The following is a 19221-nucleotide window of genomic DNA, read 5'->3' as shown; positions in this document are numbered from 1 at the left end:
CCCTGACACTTAAAAAAAATGGAAAAGTCCATTCTTTACTCCCAAGTTCAATCAGGTGATGGCCCAGTGGTATTATCTTGAGACTACTAATCTGGTGACCTGGGTAATATCCTGGGGACCTGGGTTTGAATCCTGCCATGGCAGATGGTGAAATCTGAATTCAATAAAAATCTGGAATTAAGAGTGTAATGATGACTTTGAATCTTTTGTCAATTGTCGGGAAAAGTTCATGTGGTTCACTATTGTCCTTTAGGAAAGGAAACTGCTGTCCACATCCAGACCCACAGCAATGTGGTTGACTTTTAACTGCCCTCTGGGCAATTAGGGATGGACAATAAATCCTGGCTTAGCCAGAGACGCACTCCATCCCATGACTGCATTTTAAAAAAAAATCTGGGCAAGTAAAACATTATTTCCTTCCACTCCCAAAACAACTAGTAAGCTCAGCCCAAGAAGAAACCTGTGATTCGAACATAACTGAAGAAATAAAACAGCATCAAGTGATTCGGTGCCAAACTGCCATTCAGTAGACACACAGCTTATTTCAATGTGACCTTGACTCCACTTTCCTGAATTCCACCCCCCTCCACCCCCCCCCCCCCCCCCCCCCCCCCCCCCCCACCATGATCCTTTTGCTCCCTTCCCTATCAGAAATCTAACAGCCTTGAATATATTCAATCACCTATGTGGCTCTGTGGGTAGAGATTTACAAAGATTAATGACCCTCTGAAAACGAAATTTCGCCTGATCATGGTTTTAAATGGGAAACTGTTTATTCTGAAATGTTCCCCTGGCTATATGATGAAACATTCTCTCAGCATCAACCCTGTCAAGCCTCTTTACCACACAGTCTGTTTCAATCTGACCAATTCAAGCACTTCTCACCTCTAACGAATTTAGGACCAGCCCACTCAACCTTTCCTCAACAGGAAACCCCTTGCCTCAGGAATTAACCTTGTGAATCTTCTCTGGACTGCTTCAAATGCAACTGTACCTGTCCTTGGGTAAAGAGCCAAAATAATACACAGTAATCTGGATGTATTCCCTGTACAATGAAAGCAAGATTTCCTTATTTTTGCACTCCAAGCCCCCCCCCCCCCCCCCCCTTCTTTGAATGCCAACAATGTCTCACTTTGTGCTTTTTGATGGAAATCAGCTTTCGGGAACAGCCAGCTGAAAAGAAATTACAGACCAACTTGAATATCATCACCATTTATTTTCACCTTATACAAGATGAGGTCATGCTCTCCATCTCGCAGGGTTGTTCCATCAGGTTTCATTAGTTTCACGTACGCCATTGCAAATATTTTCTCTCCTTTATCTCTCGCTGAAATAGATAGAGAATGTTATAGGGTTTTATCGTTTGCCAAAATTCATAGATGCTGAGACTTCTTCCAACATGCTTGACCTTCCCTGACTAGTAGACTCAAATCTTTTTCACGTAAGAGCTTTACCTTTTTTCAGATACATTTTTCAGCATGAGACTTTTCTGGGCACACGACAGTGGAGTAGCAATGCCATGTGACTAATAATGTAGAATCCCAGGCTAATGCTTGGGGGGGGGGATGTAATTTCAAACCCTCTGACAGGGTAACAAGACAAGGGAGTGCTCAATGGATGGCAGGAAATTCAGAGGAACAGTGGGATCATGGCATGCTTGTCCACAAATTCTTGAAGGGGACAGGATAGCTTAATAGGAACATTTCAGAATATCCTATTTCAGAGAAGACATACAGAACATTTGCCTTTATCAATCAGAGCATAAAATATCAAAGCAGGAAAGTTATGTTGGAGCCATGGTGAGGCCATTGCTGGAATACTGTGTGCATTTCTAGTAACCATACTATAGGAAGGATGTGATCGCACTAGAGAGGGTTAGAGAGGAGATTCACAAGGATGCTGCCTGAGATGGAGCATTCCAGCTATGAAGAGAGGCTGGATAAGATCAGGTTATTTACTTTGTAGCTCACCATCACCTTTTCAAGGGCAATGAGGAATGGAGGGCTATTGAAGCCCACATCCAATGATTATAATAAATAGAATATGTGCAAGATTTGTAGCTGTTCCTTTGCTGAAAATCATATCCGTAGAGCAGGGAGGTGATAACCTAATGTCATTATCATTGGATTATTAATCTGGGGACCCGGCTTCAAATCCCACCATGGCAGATGGTAGAATTTGAATTTAATAAAAATGAAATCTGGATTGAAGTGTCTAATGATGACCAGGAATCCATTGACAATTGTTGGAAAAACCCACCTGGGTCACTAATGACCTTTAGGAAACAAATCTGCCATCCTTACCTGGTCTGTCCTACATGTGACTCCAGACCCACAGCAGTGTGGTTGACTCTCAGTCAATTAGGAATGGGTAATAAATGCTGCCTAGCCAGTGACACCCTTATCCTGTGAATGCATACAGAATAAACTATTTTTGATGACAGGGTCTTACCAATGTCAAGGAAGAATTGGCACAAGCCAGCCATGGTTGACAAGGAAATGCAATAACCAAATTCATTGAAAAGATGTAATGTCACAAGAGACACCAGTTTAAATGGCCAAAAGGATCCTGCTGGACGGTAAAATATACCTCCCCTGGCTTAATTCATCATACGTTGTATGCTGGTGTAGACTGCAAGGTTATTGTGAATTCATACAGCGTCACCTTAACATTCCTCTTACGACTTTGGATCAAGTTTCAGATTTTAAGGAAAGGAGGGTGTTAGGCAGTAATCAACTGTACTTACATTCAGCAGATGATCTGTGTTTGAATGTGAAGCGAAGGTGGGTCCTCTGAACATCTTCAATGGGAATAGTTACCTGAGAAGAGTAATTGAAACACAGTGAGCTGAGAAAGGAAATGATTGGCATGGGATTGATTGAAGAGGCTGGCAGAAATATTGGACAAGAAAAAGTTCCAGTTTTAGTTATTATTATTAGCACGGTGTAATACCATGCAATATCAAGTTTGAATATCTGAAAGCAAGTGAGAGAGGTGCAATGACAAGTGATTGATGTTTAGTCTGGACTTTATGTTTATGAAAGTGAATAAAGACTGCACCCGAAATTCACATGTGAATCTGTTTATGCGATTGCTTAATACATAAATATGCAATTCCTTAGACCCTGTTTAATAGGAAGCATTAATCATACATTAAAATAAATGCATCTATTTTAAGCTGCACAGAAATATAAGGGCAGAACATGGCAATCTAGCTCATCAAGGAGGTAAAAACAATGACTGCAGATGCTGGAAACCAGATTCTGGATCAGTGGTGCTGGAAGAGCACAGCAATTCAGGCAGCATCCGAGGACAGGCAAAATCGACGTTTCGGGCAAAAGCCCTTCATCAGGAATAAAGGCAGAGAGCCTGAAGCGTGGAGAGATAAGCTAGAGGAGGGTGGGGGTGGGGAGAGAGTGGCATAGAGTACAATAGGTCAGTGGGGAAGGAGATGAAGATGATAGGTCAGGGAGGAGAGGGTGGAGTGGATAGGTGGAAAAGGAGCTGGGCAGGTCGGACAAGTCCGGACAGGTCAGGGGATCGAGTTGATGGAGGTTAGAAGCTAGGATGAGGTGGGGGAAGGGGAAATGAGGAAACTGTTGAAATCCACATTGATGCCCTGGGGTTGAAGTGTTCCGAGGCGGAAGATGAGGCGTTCTTCGTCCAGGCGTCTGGTGGTGAGGGAGCGGCGGTGAAGGAGGCCCAGCACCTCCATATCCTCGGCAGAGTGGGAGGGGGAGTTGAAATGTTGAGCCACTGGGCGATTTGGTTGATTGGTGCGGGTGTCTCGGAGATGTTCCCTAAAGCGCTCTGCTAGGAGGCGCCCAGTCTCCCCAATGTAGAGGAGACCGCATCGGGAGCAACGGATACAATAAATGATATTAGTGGATGTGCAGGTAAAACTTTGATGGATGTGGAAGGCTCCTTTAGGGCCTTGGATGGAGGTGAGGGAGGAGGTGTGGGCACAGGTTTTACAGTTCCTGCGGTGGCAGGGGAAAGTGCCAGGATGGGAGGGTGGGTCGTAGGGGGGCGACCAGGTAGTCATGGAGGGAACGGTCTTTGCGGAAGGTGGAGAGGGGTGGGGAGGGAAATATATCCCTGGTGGTGGGGTCTGTTTGGAGGTGGCGGAAGGTTGGTAGGGTGGAAGGTGAGCACCAGGGGCTTTCTGTCCTTGTTGCGGTTGGAGGGGTTGGGTCTGAGGGCGGAGGTGCGGGATGTGGATGAGATGCGTTGGAGGGCATCTTTAACCACGTGGGAAGGGAAATTGCGGTCTCTAAAGAAGGAGGCCATCTGGTGTGTTCTATGGTGGAACCGCTCCTCCTGGGAGCAGATACGGCGGAGGCGGAGGAATTGGGAATACGAGATGGCATTTTTGCAAGAGGTAGGGTGGGAAGAGGTGTAATCCAGGTAGCTGTGGGAGTCGGTGGGTTTGTAGAAGATGTCAGTGTCAAGTCGGTCGTCACTGATGGAGATGGAGAGGTCCAGGAAGGGGAAGGAGGTCTTCCCACCCTACCTCCCCACCCTACCTCTTGCAAAAATGCCATCCCGTATTCCCAATTCCCCCACCTCCGCCGTATCTGCTCCCAGGAGGAGCGGTTCCACCACAGAACACACCAGATGGCCTCCTTCTTTAGAGACAGCAATTTCCCTTCCCACGTGGTTAAAGATGCCCTCCAACGCATCTCATCCACATCCCGCACCTCCGCCCTCAGACCCAACCCCTCCAACCGCAACAAGGACAGAACGCCCCTGGTGCTCACCTTCCACCCGACCAACCTTCGCATAAACCAAATCATCCGCCGACATTTCCGCCACCTCCAAACAGACCCCACCACCAGGGATATATTTCCCTCCCCACCCCTCTCCGCCTTCCGCAAAGACCGTTCCCTCCGTTCCCTCTGTCCACGCCCCCCTACGACCCACCCTCCCATCCTGGCACTTTCCCCTGCCACCGCAGGAACTGTAAAACCTGTGCCCACACCTCCTCCCTCACCTCCATCCAAGGCCCTAAAGGAGCCTTCCACATCCATCAAAGTTTTACCTGCACATCCACTAATATCATTTATTGTATCCGTTGCTCCCGATGCGGTCTCCTCTACATTGGGGAGACTGGCGCCTCCTAGCAGAGCGCTTTAGGGAACATCTCCGAGACACCCGCACCAATCAACCAAATCGCCCAGTGGCTCAACATTTCAACTCCCCCTCCCACTCTGCCGAGGGTATGGAGGTGCTGGGCCTCCTCCACCGCCGCTCCCTCACCTGGAGGAAGAACGCCTCATCTTCCGCCTCGGAACACTTCAACCCCAGGGCATCAATGTGGATTTCAACAGTTTCCTCATTTCCCCTTCCCCCACCTCATCCTAGCTTCTAACCTCCAGCAACTCGACCTGTCCGGACTTGTCCGACCTGCCCAGCTCCTTTTCCACCTATCCACTCCACCCTCTCCTCCCTGACCTATCACCTTCATCTCCTTCCCCACTGACCTATTGTACTCTATGCCACTCTCTCCCCACCCCCACCCTCCTCTAGCTTATCTCTCCACGCTTCAGGCTCTCTGCCTTTATTCCTGATGAAGGACTTTTGCCCGAAACATCGATTTTGCCTGTCCTCGGATGCTGCCTGAATTGCTGTGCTCTTCCAACACCACTGATCCAGAATCTAGCTAATCAAGCCTGTTTCATTATTCATTGAGATTGTGGTTAATCTGTACCATGTTATGGAGGTGTAAGTGTTGGATTGGGGTGGACAAAGTTTCAAAATCATAAAGTTTAAAAATCATACTCCAACAGGTTTATTTGGAAGCATGAGCTTTCGGAGTGCTGCTTCTTTGTTAGGGAACTAGTGAGGCAGGATCATAAGACATAGAATTTCTAGCAAAAGATCACAGCGTCATGCAATTAAAACAATGTAAAGAAGAAATCTAGATTGCTGTTAAGTCTTTCATCTTTTAGAATGGGTTGCATGTTTTGGTTCATTAATATCTAAATCCCAGAATTTCTTTTAAGTCACATTCTTGAGATAACTTGAGGTTTGATTAAAAAAAAGTGATAGGTGTACTCGAGAACTCTGTGGGAAGCTAGAGAAGTGATTGCTGGGCCTCTTGCTGAGATATTTGTATCATCGATAGTCACAGGTGAGGTGCCAGAAGACTGGAGGTTGGCAAATGTGGTGCCACTGTTTAAGAAGGGCGGTAAAGACAAGCCAGGGAACTATAGATCAGTGAGCCTGACCTCAGTGGTAGGCAAGTTGTTGGAGGGAATCCTGAGGGACAGGATGTACATGTATTTGGAAAGGCAAGGACTGATTAGGGATAGGCAACATGACTGTGCATGGGAAATCATGTCTCACAAACTTTGGAGAAGTAACAAAGAAGATTGATGTGATCTATATGGATTTCAGTAAGGCTTTCGACAAGGTTCCCCATGGGAGACTGATTAGCAAGGTTAGATCTCATGGAATAGAGGGAGAATTAGCCATTTGGATACAGAACTGGCTCAAAGGTAGAAGACAGAGGGTGGTGGTGGAGGGTTGTTTTTCAGACTGGAGGCCTGTGATCAGTGGGGTGCTACAAGGATCGGTGCTAGGTCCTCTACTTTTTGTTATTTACATAAATGATTTGGATACGAGCATAAGAGGTACAGTTAGTAAGTTTGCAGATGACACCAAAATTGGAGGTGTAGTGGACAGCAAAGAGGGTTACCTCAGATTACAACAGGATCTGGACCAGATGGGCCAATGGGCTGAGAAGTGGCAGATAGAGATTAATTCAGATAAATGCGAGGTGCTGCATTTTGGGAAAGCAAATCTTAGCAGGATTTATACACTTAATGGTAAGGTCCAAGGGAGTGTTGTTGAACAAAGAGACCTTGGAGTGTAAGTTCATAGCTCCTTGAAAGTGGAGTCACAGGTAGATAGGATAGTGAAGAAGGCATTTGGTATGCTTTCTTTTATTGGTCAGAGTATTGAGTACAGAAGTTGGGAGGTCATGTTGCGACTGTACAGGACATTGGTTAGGCCACTGTTGGAATATTGCATGTAATTCTGGTCTCCTTCCTATCGGAAAGATGTTGTGAAACTTGAAAGGGTTCAGAAAAAATTTACAAGGATGCTGCCAGGGTTGGAGGATTTGAGTTTTAGGGAAAGGCTGAAGAGGCTGAGGCTGTTTTCCCTGGAGCGTTGGAGGCTGAGGGGTGACCTTATAGAGGTTTACAAATTCATGAGGGGCATGGATAGGGTAAATAGACAAAGTCTTTTCACTGAGATCGGGGAGTCCAGAACTAGAGGGCATAGGTTTAGGGTGAGAGGGGAAGATATAAAAGAGACCTCAGGGGCAACTTTTTCACGCAGAAGGTGGTACATTTATGGAATGAGCTGCCAGAGGAAGTGGTGGAGGCTGGTATAATTGCAACATTTAAGAGGTATTTGGATGGGTATATGAATAGGAAGGGTTTAGAGGGATATGGGCTGGGTGCTGGCAGGTTGGACTAGATTGGGTTGTGATATCTGGTTGGCGTGGACAGGTTAGACCGAAGGGTCTGTTTCCATGCTGTACATCTCTATGACTCCATGTATTAAAGATGTGAGGTTAGAGTTTGTCTGCATCCCAATCTTGAGTCAAACTGGTTCTATTTCCAAAGTAGGAATTCATAAAACGTCTCTGGATTGACTACCTGCAGGTTGTGTACTTTTTGTTAACCTGGTTAACCTGCTATTGTGTGATTTTTAAATCTGTACCATCTCTCGGATGACACAAAGGTAGGGGAGCTGCAGATAGTGAGGAGGAATACAAGACAATGTAGCATACAGAACATACAGAATATACATCATAGAACAGGCTCTTCGGCCCTCAATGTTGCGCAGACCTGTAAACTAATCTAAGCCCCTCCCCTGACACTATTCCATCATCATCCATACGCTTATACAAGGACTGTTTACATGCCCCTAATGTGGCTGAGTTAACTACATTGGCAGGCAGGGCATTCCATTCCCTTACCACTCTGCATAAAGAACCTGCCTTAAATCTATCATCTGTCCTAAATCTATCATATAGATAGGCTGGAGATTTGGGTGGAGAAATGACAGATGGAATTTGATGCAGACAAATGCGAGCTGATGCATTTTGGAAGATCTAATGCAGTAAAGGTATGCAGAACCCTTAGAGGCAATAACATACAGAGGGATCCAGATGTACAGGCCCACAGTTCCCTGAAAGTGGTAACACAAATTCGTAAGGTGGTGAATAAGTTGCATAGATCTTTATTGAGACCACATTTGGAATACTGTGTACAATTCTGGTCACCACACTACCGGAGGATGTGCAGGCTTTGGTGAAGGTTAGGAAAAGGTTTACCAGGATGTTGCCAGATTTGGAGGGTATTGGCTGTGAGGAGAGGTTGGCCAAATGTGGTTTGTTTTCATTTGAACGTCAGAGGCTGAGGATGACCTGAGGATAGTTTGCAAAATTATGAAAGTCGTGGATAGAATGGATAGGTGGAAGGGTAGAAATGTCACTTACTAGGGGATATAGGTTTAAGGTGAAAGGAGGAAAGGTTAAAGGAAGTTTGAGAGGCAAGTTATTTTATACAGAAAGTGGTAAGTGCCTGGAATGGGCTACTAATGCAGGTGGTAAAAGCAGATACAATAGCAATGTTTAAGAGGAACCTTAACAGATATGTGAATAGAGGAATATGGACCGCGTGGACGGTTTTGCCAACATTGAAACAATGAGACGATCCGATGGTAGGGATAGAAAAAAGGCAGGCATATTGAAAATCAGTCAGAGCAACTGCCATATAGAGAGAGAGAGAGAGAGAGAGAGAGAGAAAGAGAGAGAGAGAGAAAGACAGACCCAAGACATTGAAATACTCTCTATCAAAGGTACCCTTCCATATGAAACATCTTCACAGTAATTGGAAAGAAGACAACCCAGGGAGATCTTCAGCCGGAAGAAGACAGACACAGAAGACAACAGCCGCTTTGTGGTTTTGAAATTAAGTTGATGTAATTTTACTAATTTATTATTTTATTGCAACAGTATATTGTTATCAAGTTAGAGACATGTAATAAGCAATTATGAGAAAGAGGGGGGGCTTACAGTTGCGAATAGTTGTTGTTTAATGTTCACTTTTAGAGTTAAAGAATAATTTTATATTATTATCTTGCAATAGTGGAATTTGGGGGTTCTCTGTCACTTACATTTTAAGTGATTATGAGGCGAGGTGAGCTTTTCTGGATATTTAGTTTAATTAACAGAGAGGTTCACTGCTGTGTCGTAACAAAGGTGTGAGGGGAAAAATTCAAAAGGCACCCAAGGAGCAACTTTTTCATGCAGAGGGTGGTGCCAGTATGGAATGAGCTGCCAGAGGAAGTGGTGTAATTACAACATTTAAAAGGTATGATTGGAGGGTTACATGAAGAGAAAGGGTTGAGGGGGATATGGGGAGAAAGTGAGGTCTGCAGAGGCTGGAGATCAGAGCTGAAAATGTGTTGCTGGAAGAGCGCAGCAGGTCAAGCAGCATCCAGGGAACAGGAGAATCGACGTTTCGGGCATAAGCCCTTCTTCAGGAATGAGGAAAGTTTGTCCAGCAGGCTAAGATAAAAGGTAGGGAGGAGGGACTTGGGGGAGGGGCGTCGGAAATGTGATAGGTGGAAAGAGGTCAAGGTGAGGGTGATAGGTCAGACTGCAGTGGGGGCGGAGAGGTCAGGAAGAAGATTGCAGGTTAGGAAGGCGGTGCTGAATTCGATGGATTTGACTGAGACAAGGTGGGGGGAGGGGAAATGAGGAAACTGGTGAAATCCGAGTTCATCCCTTGTGGTTGGAGAGTTCCTAGGCGGAAGATGAGGCGCTCTTCCTCCAACCGTCGTGTTGTTGTGGTCTGGCGATGGAGGAGTCCAAAGACCTGCATATCCTTAGTGGAGTGGGAGGGGGAGTTAAAGTGTTGAGCCACAGGGTGGTTAGGTTGGTTGGTCCGGGTGTCCCAGAGGTGTTCTCTGAAACGCTCCGCAAGTAGGCGGCCTGTCTCCCCAATATAGAGGAGGCCACATCGGGTGCAGAGGATGCAATAGATGATGTGTGTGGAGGTGCAGGTGAATCTGTGGCGGATATGGAAGTTTCCTTTGGGGCCTTGGAGGGAGGTGAGGGGGGAGGTGTGGGTGCAAGTCTTGCACCTCCTGCGGTTGCAGGGGAAGGTGCCGGTAGTGGAGGTTGGGTTGGTGGGGGGTGTGGATCTGACGAGGGAGTCACGGAGGGAGTGGTCTTTACGGAATGCTGATAGGGGAGGGGAGGGAAATATATCCTTGGTGGTGGGGTCCGTTTGGAGGCGGCGGAAATGACGGCGGATGATGCGCTGTACATGGAGATTGGTGGGGAGGTAGGTGAGGACCAGTGGGGTTCTGTCCTGGTGGCGGTTGGAGGGGCTCAAGGGCGGAGGAGCTGGAAGTGGAAGAAATGCGGTGGAGGGCATCGTCAACCACATCGGGGGGGAAATTGCGGCCTTTGAAGAAGGAGACCATCTGGGTTGTGCGTTTTTGGAACTGGTCCTCCTGGGAGCAGATGCGGCGGAGACGAAGGAATTGGGAGAATGGGATGGCGTTTTTACAGGGGCAGGGTGGGAGGAGGTGTAGTCCAGGTAGTTGTGCGAGTCGGTCATTTTGTAGTAGATGTCCGTGTTGATTCGGTTGCCTGAGATAGAAATAGAAAGGTCGAGGAAGGGGAAGGAGGAATCTGAGACTGTCCAGGTGAATTTGAGGTCGGGGTGGAAGGTGTTGGTGAAGTGGATGAACTGTTCAACCTCCTCGTGGGAGCACGAGGCGGCGCCGATACAGTCATCGATGTAGCGGAGGAAAAGGTGGGGGTGGGGCCAGTGTAGTTGCGGAAGATGGACTGTTCCACATATCCTACGAAGAGGCAGGCATAGCTGGGGCCCATGCGGGTGCCCATGGCTACTCCTTTCGTTTGGAGGAAGTGGGAGGATTGGAAAGAGAAGTTGTTCAGGGTGACGACCAGTTCAGTCAGTCGAAGGAGGGTGTCAGTGGAAGGGTACTGGTCGGTACGGCGGGAAAGGAAGAAGCGGAGGGCTTTGAGTCCTTCGTGATGGGGGATCGAGGTGTACAGGGACTGGATGTCCATGGTGAAGATAAGGCGTTGGGGACCGGGGAAGCGAAAATCATGGAGGAGGTGGAGGGCATGGGTGGTGTCCCGAACGTAGGTGGGGAGTTCTTGGAAGAAGGGGGACAGGACCGTGTCGAGGTATGCGGAGATGAGTTCGGTGGGGCAGGAGCAGGCGGAGACAATGGGTCGGCCGGGGCAGTCAGGTTTGTGGATTTTGGGCAGGAGGTAGAAGCGGGCGGTGCGGAGTTGTGGGACTATGAGGTTGGAGGCGGTGGATGGGAGATCCCCCGAGGTGATGAGGTTATGGACCATCTGGGAGATGATGGTTTGGTGGTGGGAGGTGGGGTCATGGTCAAGGGGGCAGTAGGAGGAGGTATCTGCGAGCTGGCGTTTGGCCTCAGCGGTGTAAAGGTCGGTGCGCCAAACTACTACCGCGCCTCCCTTGTCTGCTGGTTTGATAGTGAGGTTGGGGTTGCAACGGAGGGAGTGGAGGGCTGCGCGTTCCGAGGGTGAGAGGTTGGAGTGGGTGAGAGGGGTGGGGGAGTTCAGGTGGCAGTTAATATCACGGCAGCAGTTGGCTATGAAGAGGTCGAGGGCAGATAGGAGGCCAGCACGGGGTGTCCAGGTGGATGGGGTGTGTTGGAGACGTGAGAAGGGGTCGTCAGAGGGTGGGCGAGAGTCCTTGTTGAAGAAGTAGGCGCGGAGGCGAAGGCGGCGGAAGAATTGTTCGATGTCACGCCGTGTGTTGAACTCATTAATCCGAGAGCGTAGGGGAATGAAGGTGAGGCCTCTGCTGAGGACTGATCTTTCATCCTCAGAGAGGGGTAGGTCTGGGGGGATGGTGAGGGGGATATGGGCCAAGTGCTGGCAGGTGGGACTAGATTAATTTAAGATATCTGATCAGCATGGAGGAGTTGGACCAAAGAATCTGTTTCTGTGCTGTACAGCTCTATGGATGTATGACTCCTAGTCCCTGAGGTGGACTTGAACCCAGATATTGGATTAATAACACCCTTGGTGTTAAGTTTTGTTTGACAATACTCCTTGCAAATGCTGTAATGATTCGCTTCATTAAAGACACTATAAAAATGCAAAATACTGTTCTTTTCTCCCCAAGAGTAGTGACCTCCCTGAATAATATCTGGAATAATTGCAAGACCTGAGGATTTAATGAAACCTTGGGATAATTATCCATCCATAAATATATAGGGAATAATCAGGAAGAGGAAAGAAGGAAGAACACCAGAAATTAATACCAAAAAAGAGTGGTGGCAGTGAATTTATCCTTAATATGTTGGCAGAGCTGGCAAATTATATTTGACCCCTGTTTGTATCCATCCATTAAAATCCAGGGGAATTGTCAGGAACAAAGAAGAAGAAAAGCTCTACACTGCACGATAAAGCTCCAATAGATTCCTCAGACTGAGGGGAAATGCTGGACTTGTGACAGTTCCTTCTACACTATCCTCTTGGATTCACAGGCAGAAAGGGAGATTGGAAGCCCGTTTTTGAGGTGAGCGTGCAACTCAGAAAGTTCCCTTGCAGTATGATTAGATTCCCTACAGTGTTGAAACAGGCCCTTTGGCCCAACGTGTCCACACCGACCCTCCGAAGAGTAACCCACCCAGACCCCTTTCCCTCTGAATGATGGACCGAACACTATGGGCAATTTAGCACGGCCAATTCACCTGAACTGCACATCTTTTGACTGTGCGAGGAAACCCACACAGACTTGGGGAGGATGTGCAAACTTCACACACACAGTCACCCGAGGCTGGAATTGAACCTGGGACCCTGGTGCTGTGAGGCATCAGTGCTAATCACTGAGCCACCGTGTTGCCCTACCAGTCAGCTATTGTCAGAAGATAGTCGTATGTTGGTCTGTATTGTAACTGAGGTTGAATACATGATTAAGGACATTGTGCTGTGACCCTCGCAAGGATAAACCTAGGCCACAGTTTTAGTGTCTATACCTAAGGAAGGATAGTTTTGCTTTGAAGGGAGTGCAACACATGAAATCCTGGGATATGATTCACCAAGGAGGAGAGATTGAACAGAATGAGTAAAAGGAACCTGCTGTTTACAGATGATTGGTGATTTACTGAAACCTATAAAACATTGAGAAAGTAACAGAATCATTTCTGAGAGGATATTTGCCTCTGCATAGTGAGTTCTGAACAGGGCTCGTGGTTGTTATAATATTGGTTGCCACATCTAGCAACATATTATCAACAGATACACTGCCACCAGTCCTTCTTTAGATGTTAGTCAAGCTACTGTTAGTCAAGTAGAGAAAGATGTTCACATTGTCAGAAGTGGGTTCAATCTTGGTTTAAAAATAAAGGCGTAATACTTACTATTGAAGCATTGTGTTTCTGCGATACAGTGAATATCACGTTCACTTAACATGTGAACATGATAGCTAGTTCTGAACCAAGCAGAAACATCAATTCAACTTGTTGCAAGGTTGGTTAGCTCAGTCAGCTGAATAGTTGCTTTGCAATGCAGAGTAACACCAACAATGTAGGTTCAACTCCCACAACAGCTGAGGTCACTATGAAGGACTCTCCTTCTCAACCTCTCCCTTTGCCTGAAGTGTGGTAACCCTCAGGTTAAACAACCACTAATCATCTAATGAGAAAATGGGACTATGGTGACTTATTATGTATTAGTAACATTGTATCCAAGATACAATTGCCCCTTGTGAAACATCAGGGTCAATTTAAAAGTAAATACTTTGAGCAAGTACATTACTACTTCAACTACATAATACTGACAGCAGATTTCCATCCCCAAAAGGATATTTGTGAACTGGATGTGTTTTTACTACAATCAACATTCAGCATTAGGCTGGCTTTTTATTCCAGATTTTTATTGAATATATATTTCATTATCTGTCAAGGTCAAACCAAAGTCCTCAAACATTAGCCAGGGATTCTGGATGACCAGCACAGTGACATTAGCACCTGCCTCCCCCCAACCAGTGTTCTTCATGTGTTCATCAGAGTGTGTCCTAACGATTATCCTTTGTGTTAACAGTGTGTAGTTAAAGTAATAATCTGTTCTTGCTCTTAGTATTTACTCTTAAATTGACTCTGATGTTTCACAAGGGGCATGTAAATTCTTTTCGATTCTGTTGGAATCAGGAGATAAAGCGTTGAACTCAAGATGATCTGACGGAACCGCAGAGTAGATTCAACTGGTTATATCACCTACCTCTATTCATATTTCTTGTTTTAATTTGTACTGTTTAAGGTTAGAGGGTGTGAGTGAGAGAACGCATTTGGCTGCCTCTTTCCTGACCAGCAGCACAATAATAGATCAGAGTCAGAGACCCCCTGGTGTTTCTTGATAGAGGATGGCAGCCCCCATTTCCAGTCTGCTTATTGACGAAGCATCTCCCAGTATCGGGTGAAGGCCTAAGCCTGTGAAACAGTGGGCTGACACTTAACAACTGAATTCAGAAATGCAGCTCGTCAGGTCGAGTCTGTGAACGAGCACACATCCTGACCTGAAGACCGGCCTGGGGAGGGAACCTGTTACACCATTCACTCAGACACCAGAAAGAAAATGAACTGAAGTAGCAGACAGCGTGATGTCAGGGCAGGGAGAGTACAGCTACACAATGTGTAAAGTGTGACTCCAGTGTGTTTCTTTACACAGTGAACATGAATGTTTCTCAATAGGTTGTGAGTCAAGGCAGAAAAAGTTAATTTTGCCTCAGTTGGACAGATTTAATCTGTTGCTTTTACAGAGAAGAAATCAGCAAGTGACACGAACTCTTTCAAGACATCACTATTTACAGAATAACCTCGGTTATCCAAACAACAATTATCCAATTTTTGGAATTTCCGAACAAGATCTCAAGGTCTTGTAAAAAAGTTATCAGTTATCCGAACAATCAGTTATCTGAACAAAATACTCCTTGCCCATCATCTCATTTGGATGATCAATGTTGTTCTGTATTTCCCTATGCTTCTATGTCTTTTTCCACAGTAAATACTGATGTCAAACAGAAGAAACATATGCATCTCATGCAAGTTTCGACTGAAGATGTACCTTGGTAGTGAGCGGATATCAGATTCAGGCTGTCACTCCAGGATCACAATGAGGCAGCACCTCACCCTCACAGAGCACATCTTTTGGATGAGACACTGAATATAGAATCTATTGGGCTCATGGAAAAGATTCCACTGCCATTGGCTGGAAGAATAGGAGCAATCTTCCTGATGGCCTCACCAACATCAGCAATACAGACTGTCTGAACATTATCATCTCCCTATTTGTGGGAGCTTTCTGGACTACAAACCAGATGCTGTGCACTGTAGCAATGACTACACTTCAAGGTATTTATTAGTATAAAGCATCTTGGGATGTTTTGAGGCTGTGGATGGCACTATGTAAATGCCAAATTGTGTTTTTCCCACATACCATATAAATCCATCTTTCATAAAACATCACAATCTGTCAAAATCTTAGCAGTAACATTGAAAACACCTGAACATTCCACATTTGTCACCTTACCTAGAGTCTCATCATAGATTAATTACTAGGTATAATGATAATTGTTCATTTCCTAATCTTCTCCCTCTTGGGTTTTGTGATGTTCTTCTCAGAATCATGGAATCCCTACTGTCCAGAAATAGGCCATTCAGCCCATCAAGTTTGCACTGACCCTCTGAAGAGCTCTAGATCCACATTTCCACCTGACCCCATCCCAGTTTTTAACCATGACTAACCCATCTAACCTATATGTCCCTGGACACTAAAACCCATTTTCTTTTTGCATAGCCAATCTACCTAACCTGCAGATCTTTGGGTTATCAGAGGAAACTGGAGCACCTGGAGGGAACCCACATGGACGTAGGGAGGACATGCAAGCTCCACACAGACAGTCATCCAAGGGTGCAATCGAACCCAGGTCCCTGGTGCTGTGAGGCAGCAGTGCTGACCACTGAGCCACCGTATGGATGGTGGATGATCTCTTCGGAGCAAGCATGACCTTCTTCAACTCCATTTCGTTGCTCTCTGAGATTGCTGCTAGGGTCCATGTGTTACCTGCAGACTCCACCATACGTGGGGTGGGTCAATGTGGGCTTTGTACTTCTGGACAGCATAATCACCTGAGGGCTGGTGGCACCACGAGCTCCAGCTTCCACCTATCTCTATCCTAATTCTGATATGGGCCATGCCTCCAGAACACGTGAACAGGATGGAGCACCCCGAAGGTGAGAGCTGAGGACCCATTAAAGGTTGAGATTTCAGAAGTGTTGAGGGATCAGACGAGATGGACAAAAGGTGCTGGCCCACTGGAAACCCATCATACTGCTTTTCAAGATCAACTGCCAGTTCCCCCATGGCCAGCTGATTGGCAAAGATAGATGTTTGGGAAAAGCCAAATTCTACCACCTGTCCATGCAGTGGAGCCAAACACAGAGTGGGCACTGGAGGGGATGAGAGTTACAAGTTGGACATTGAACATAAGAATATATGAAATCGGAGGAAGAGTAGATCATTTGTCCTTTTGAATCTTTCAATCAGATTAAGGCTGTATCTGATTGCAGCTTTAACTCCACTTTTTTGCATACAGTCCCCCACCTCCCCCAGCTCCCAGAACCATTTGTCCATTGTCAATCAAAAATCTATCTCACTCAAGATGGAATATAATCAATGATTCAGCCTCCACTGCTCTCTGTGGTAGGAAAATCAAAAGGAGAAGACCCTTTGAGAGAAAAAAGTCTTCCTCATTTCCACTAAAAGTAATTCTAATGAGAGAGCAACCGATAGTCTTCTGAAAATGTATTGATTTTCACTTGAACATGTGAATTTGTATTTTGCAATACTCTATATGTTTAGGACGAATGCACAAGGTGAAGGGTGATATGGGCAGAGATACAAAACAGGCATGATGTATTTTGTTGCCCACATATAATACTCACCCAAGATTGCTTACCAAATAAATGGACAATGCATTACAATAAGGGCAGTCAGTGCATAGTGGTGTGCTGGTAATGTCAGCTGAATTGTAATCCAGAGGCCTGGTTGATATTGCGTTGATTTGAAAACATTACAAGTGAAGGGAAATGCTAGACTATGGTATATAGATCCTGTTGTTTAAATTGGTCTCAATGGATGCAGAATTAATTCCCTTTCAACGAACCACACACACACACACACACACACACACACACACACACACACACACACACACACACACACACACACACACACACACACACACACACACACACACACACACACACACACACACACCCTCAGGTGACTGCCTGTGTGGAGTTTGCACATTCCCCCCACATCTGCTCGCGTTCCCTCTGGGTGCTCCAGTTTCTTCCCACAATTCCAAGGTTTGCAGGTTAGGTTGATTGGCCATGCTAACTTGCCCTTAGTGTCCAGGGATGTACTGGCTAGATGAATTAGCCATGGCAATTGTGGGGCTATGGGGGCAGGGGCTGGGTGCTGGTGAGATGCTCTGCAGAGGGTCAGTGAGGACTTGATGGGCTGAATGGCCTCTTTCTGCACTGTTAGGATTCTATGATTGATACCGAAACTCCACTTTAAGGTGTATCTCATTCACTAATTTTACTGTTTTTTTTAATTCTGGACACTGCCTTAAATAAGAGTGTTGAGTACCACATAAATCTAACAGGGTCCCTCCACCTAGCCACCTGTCGCTGTCTCATGGGGAAACAAGGAGAAGTGCTGGGTCAGCCACTAGCCTTTGGGCCATTTGAGATTCCTAAGTGGATAAATGACAGCCAATTCTGGGCCTGAGTTGACCCTCACCCCCACCCCACCCCATCCCACACTTATCCATCACCGACTTCAGGGAAGGGAGGGTGGGTGGGTAGGGTAGCCCACGCCATAGGGGGAGCCTGAGCAATTATAGTTGCATCGGCTGGTGTTGGGCATAGGGAGGGTCTTATTTCCTAAGGCCATCTCTTTAAGACTTCAACTGATCCAAGACTCATGCCCCTCACCATCCATCATTAAGGTGGGTGACCCCAGTCCTACCTTAGCTCCACTTTATGGTGGCAATGGCTGCAGTCCCAGTAGAGACCACTAAGGCAGGTGGGTGCTGTTGAGACAAAGAAGCCACTAGCCATCCAGTGGGCCAGCAGGGGTGAGGGTAGGTGTAGAAGGGCCTCATTTCAAGGGAAAGAGAGGAGAGGAGGCCTCAGCACAAAGCAATTTAACACCAAGTCTCACCATTCAGTGGGGATGGGGCAGCCGATATTTTAGCTGGAGGGAGCAAGCAGATAGTAAGGACTGCAGAAACTGGAAGTCAGATTCGATAAAAAGTGTTGGACTGCAAAGACACAGCAGATCAGGCAGCATCGGAGGAGCAGGAGGGTCGACGTTTCGGCTTGGGACCCTTCAGCAGGGCTGGGGAGGGAGAAGGGAGCTGAGAAATAAATAAGGGAGGGGGTTTGGGGCTGGGGGAAGGGTAGGTGGGATGGTGATGGGAGTTGCCCCATAACATCCCATCCCCTTACACAAACATGCCACCACTCACACTCTCTCTCTCTCTCTCACACACACACACTCTTCTGAAATAAAAACACAAAACACTAGAAATACCCAGCACTTCAGGCGGCATCTGTGGAGTTTATGCTGTGGGTTCATTCCTATTCTCCTACCCTCTCATTTTACCATGTAAACATGTTAAGCAGCTCTTTGAACCTTCCACATTGTACTCTGTGTCCAGCTTCCTTGCTCTGGTTTAGATCTCCAATCAGGATGGAGTTAACATGAAGCATTCACTGACCTTGACAGTCTCCATCCAGCGCTGTTGCTTGAGCTGGTAGTAAACGACTGATTGGTAGTAAGTGACAGGTTTATCGCCGGCCCCTTGGCATATGGCATTCTGGGCATTGGAGAGCAAGAGACATTTTTTCAAAAATTAGAGCAGCAATTTCAACAAAGCCACACTTTTCACAAATGATTAATACTGCTCGCTATATCGTTTTGAGATAAAAGTTCCATCTAGTGCCAGTCCATGCTAGAAGTACTTCATTAATAATATGTCTGGAGTGGGTGGTAAAATTGATTACTTTTTGAGAAAGCACAGTGTGATATTCATGTGAGGCTGC

General features: G+C 46.4%; 1 protein-coding gene across 2 annotated transcripts in view; it reads right to left on the bottom strand.

Moving 5' to 3' along the window:
- Positions 1-19221, bottom strand: part of LOC122553785 (dedicator of cytokinesis protein 2-like) — a 1246386-nt gene that overhangs the window by 976261 nt on the left and 250904 nt on the right. For both annotated transcript variants that reach the window (XM_087991733.1, XM_043698147.2), the window contains exons 15-17: positions 18897-18995; positions 2747-2819; positions 1224-1327 (exon numbers count right to left, since the gene is read on the bottom strand). In XM_087991733.1, the coding sequence (XP_087847859.1) occupies positions 1224-1327; positions 2747-2819; positions 18897-18995 (276 nt within the window). The remainder of the gene's footprint in view (positions 1-1223; positions 1328-2746; positions 2820-18896; positions 18996-19221) is intronic.

The sequence above is a fragment of the Chiloscyllium plagiosum genome, unplaced genomic scaffold, assembly GCF_037043375.1.
Source record: "Chiloscyllium plagiosum isolate Xiang-an unplaced genomic scaffold, Cpla_swu_hap1 HiC_scaffold_1, whole genome shotgun sequence".
Classification (NCBI taxonomy): Eukaryota; Metazoa; Chordata; class Chondrichthyes; order Orectolobiformes; family Hemiscylliidae; genus Chiloscyllium; species Chiloscyllium plagiosum.
This window is presented reverse-complemented; position numbering and strand designations above follow the sequence as displayed.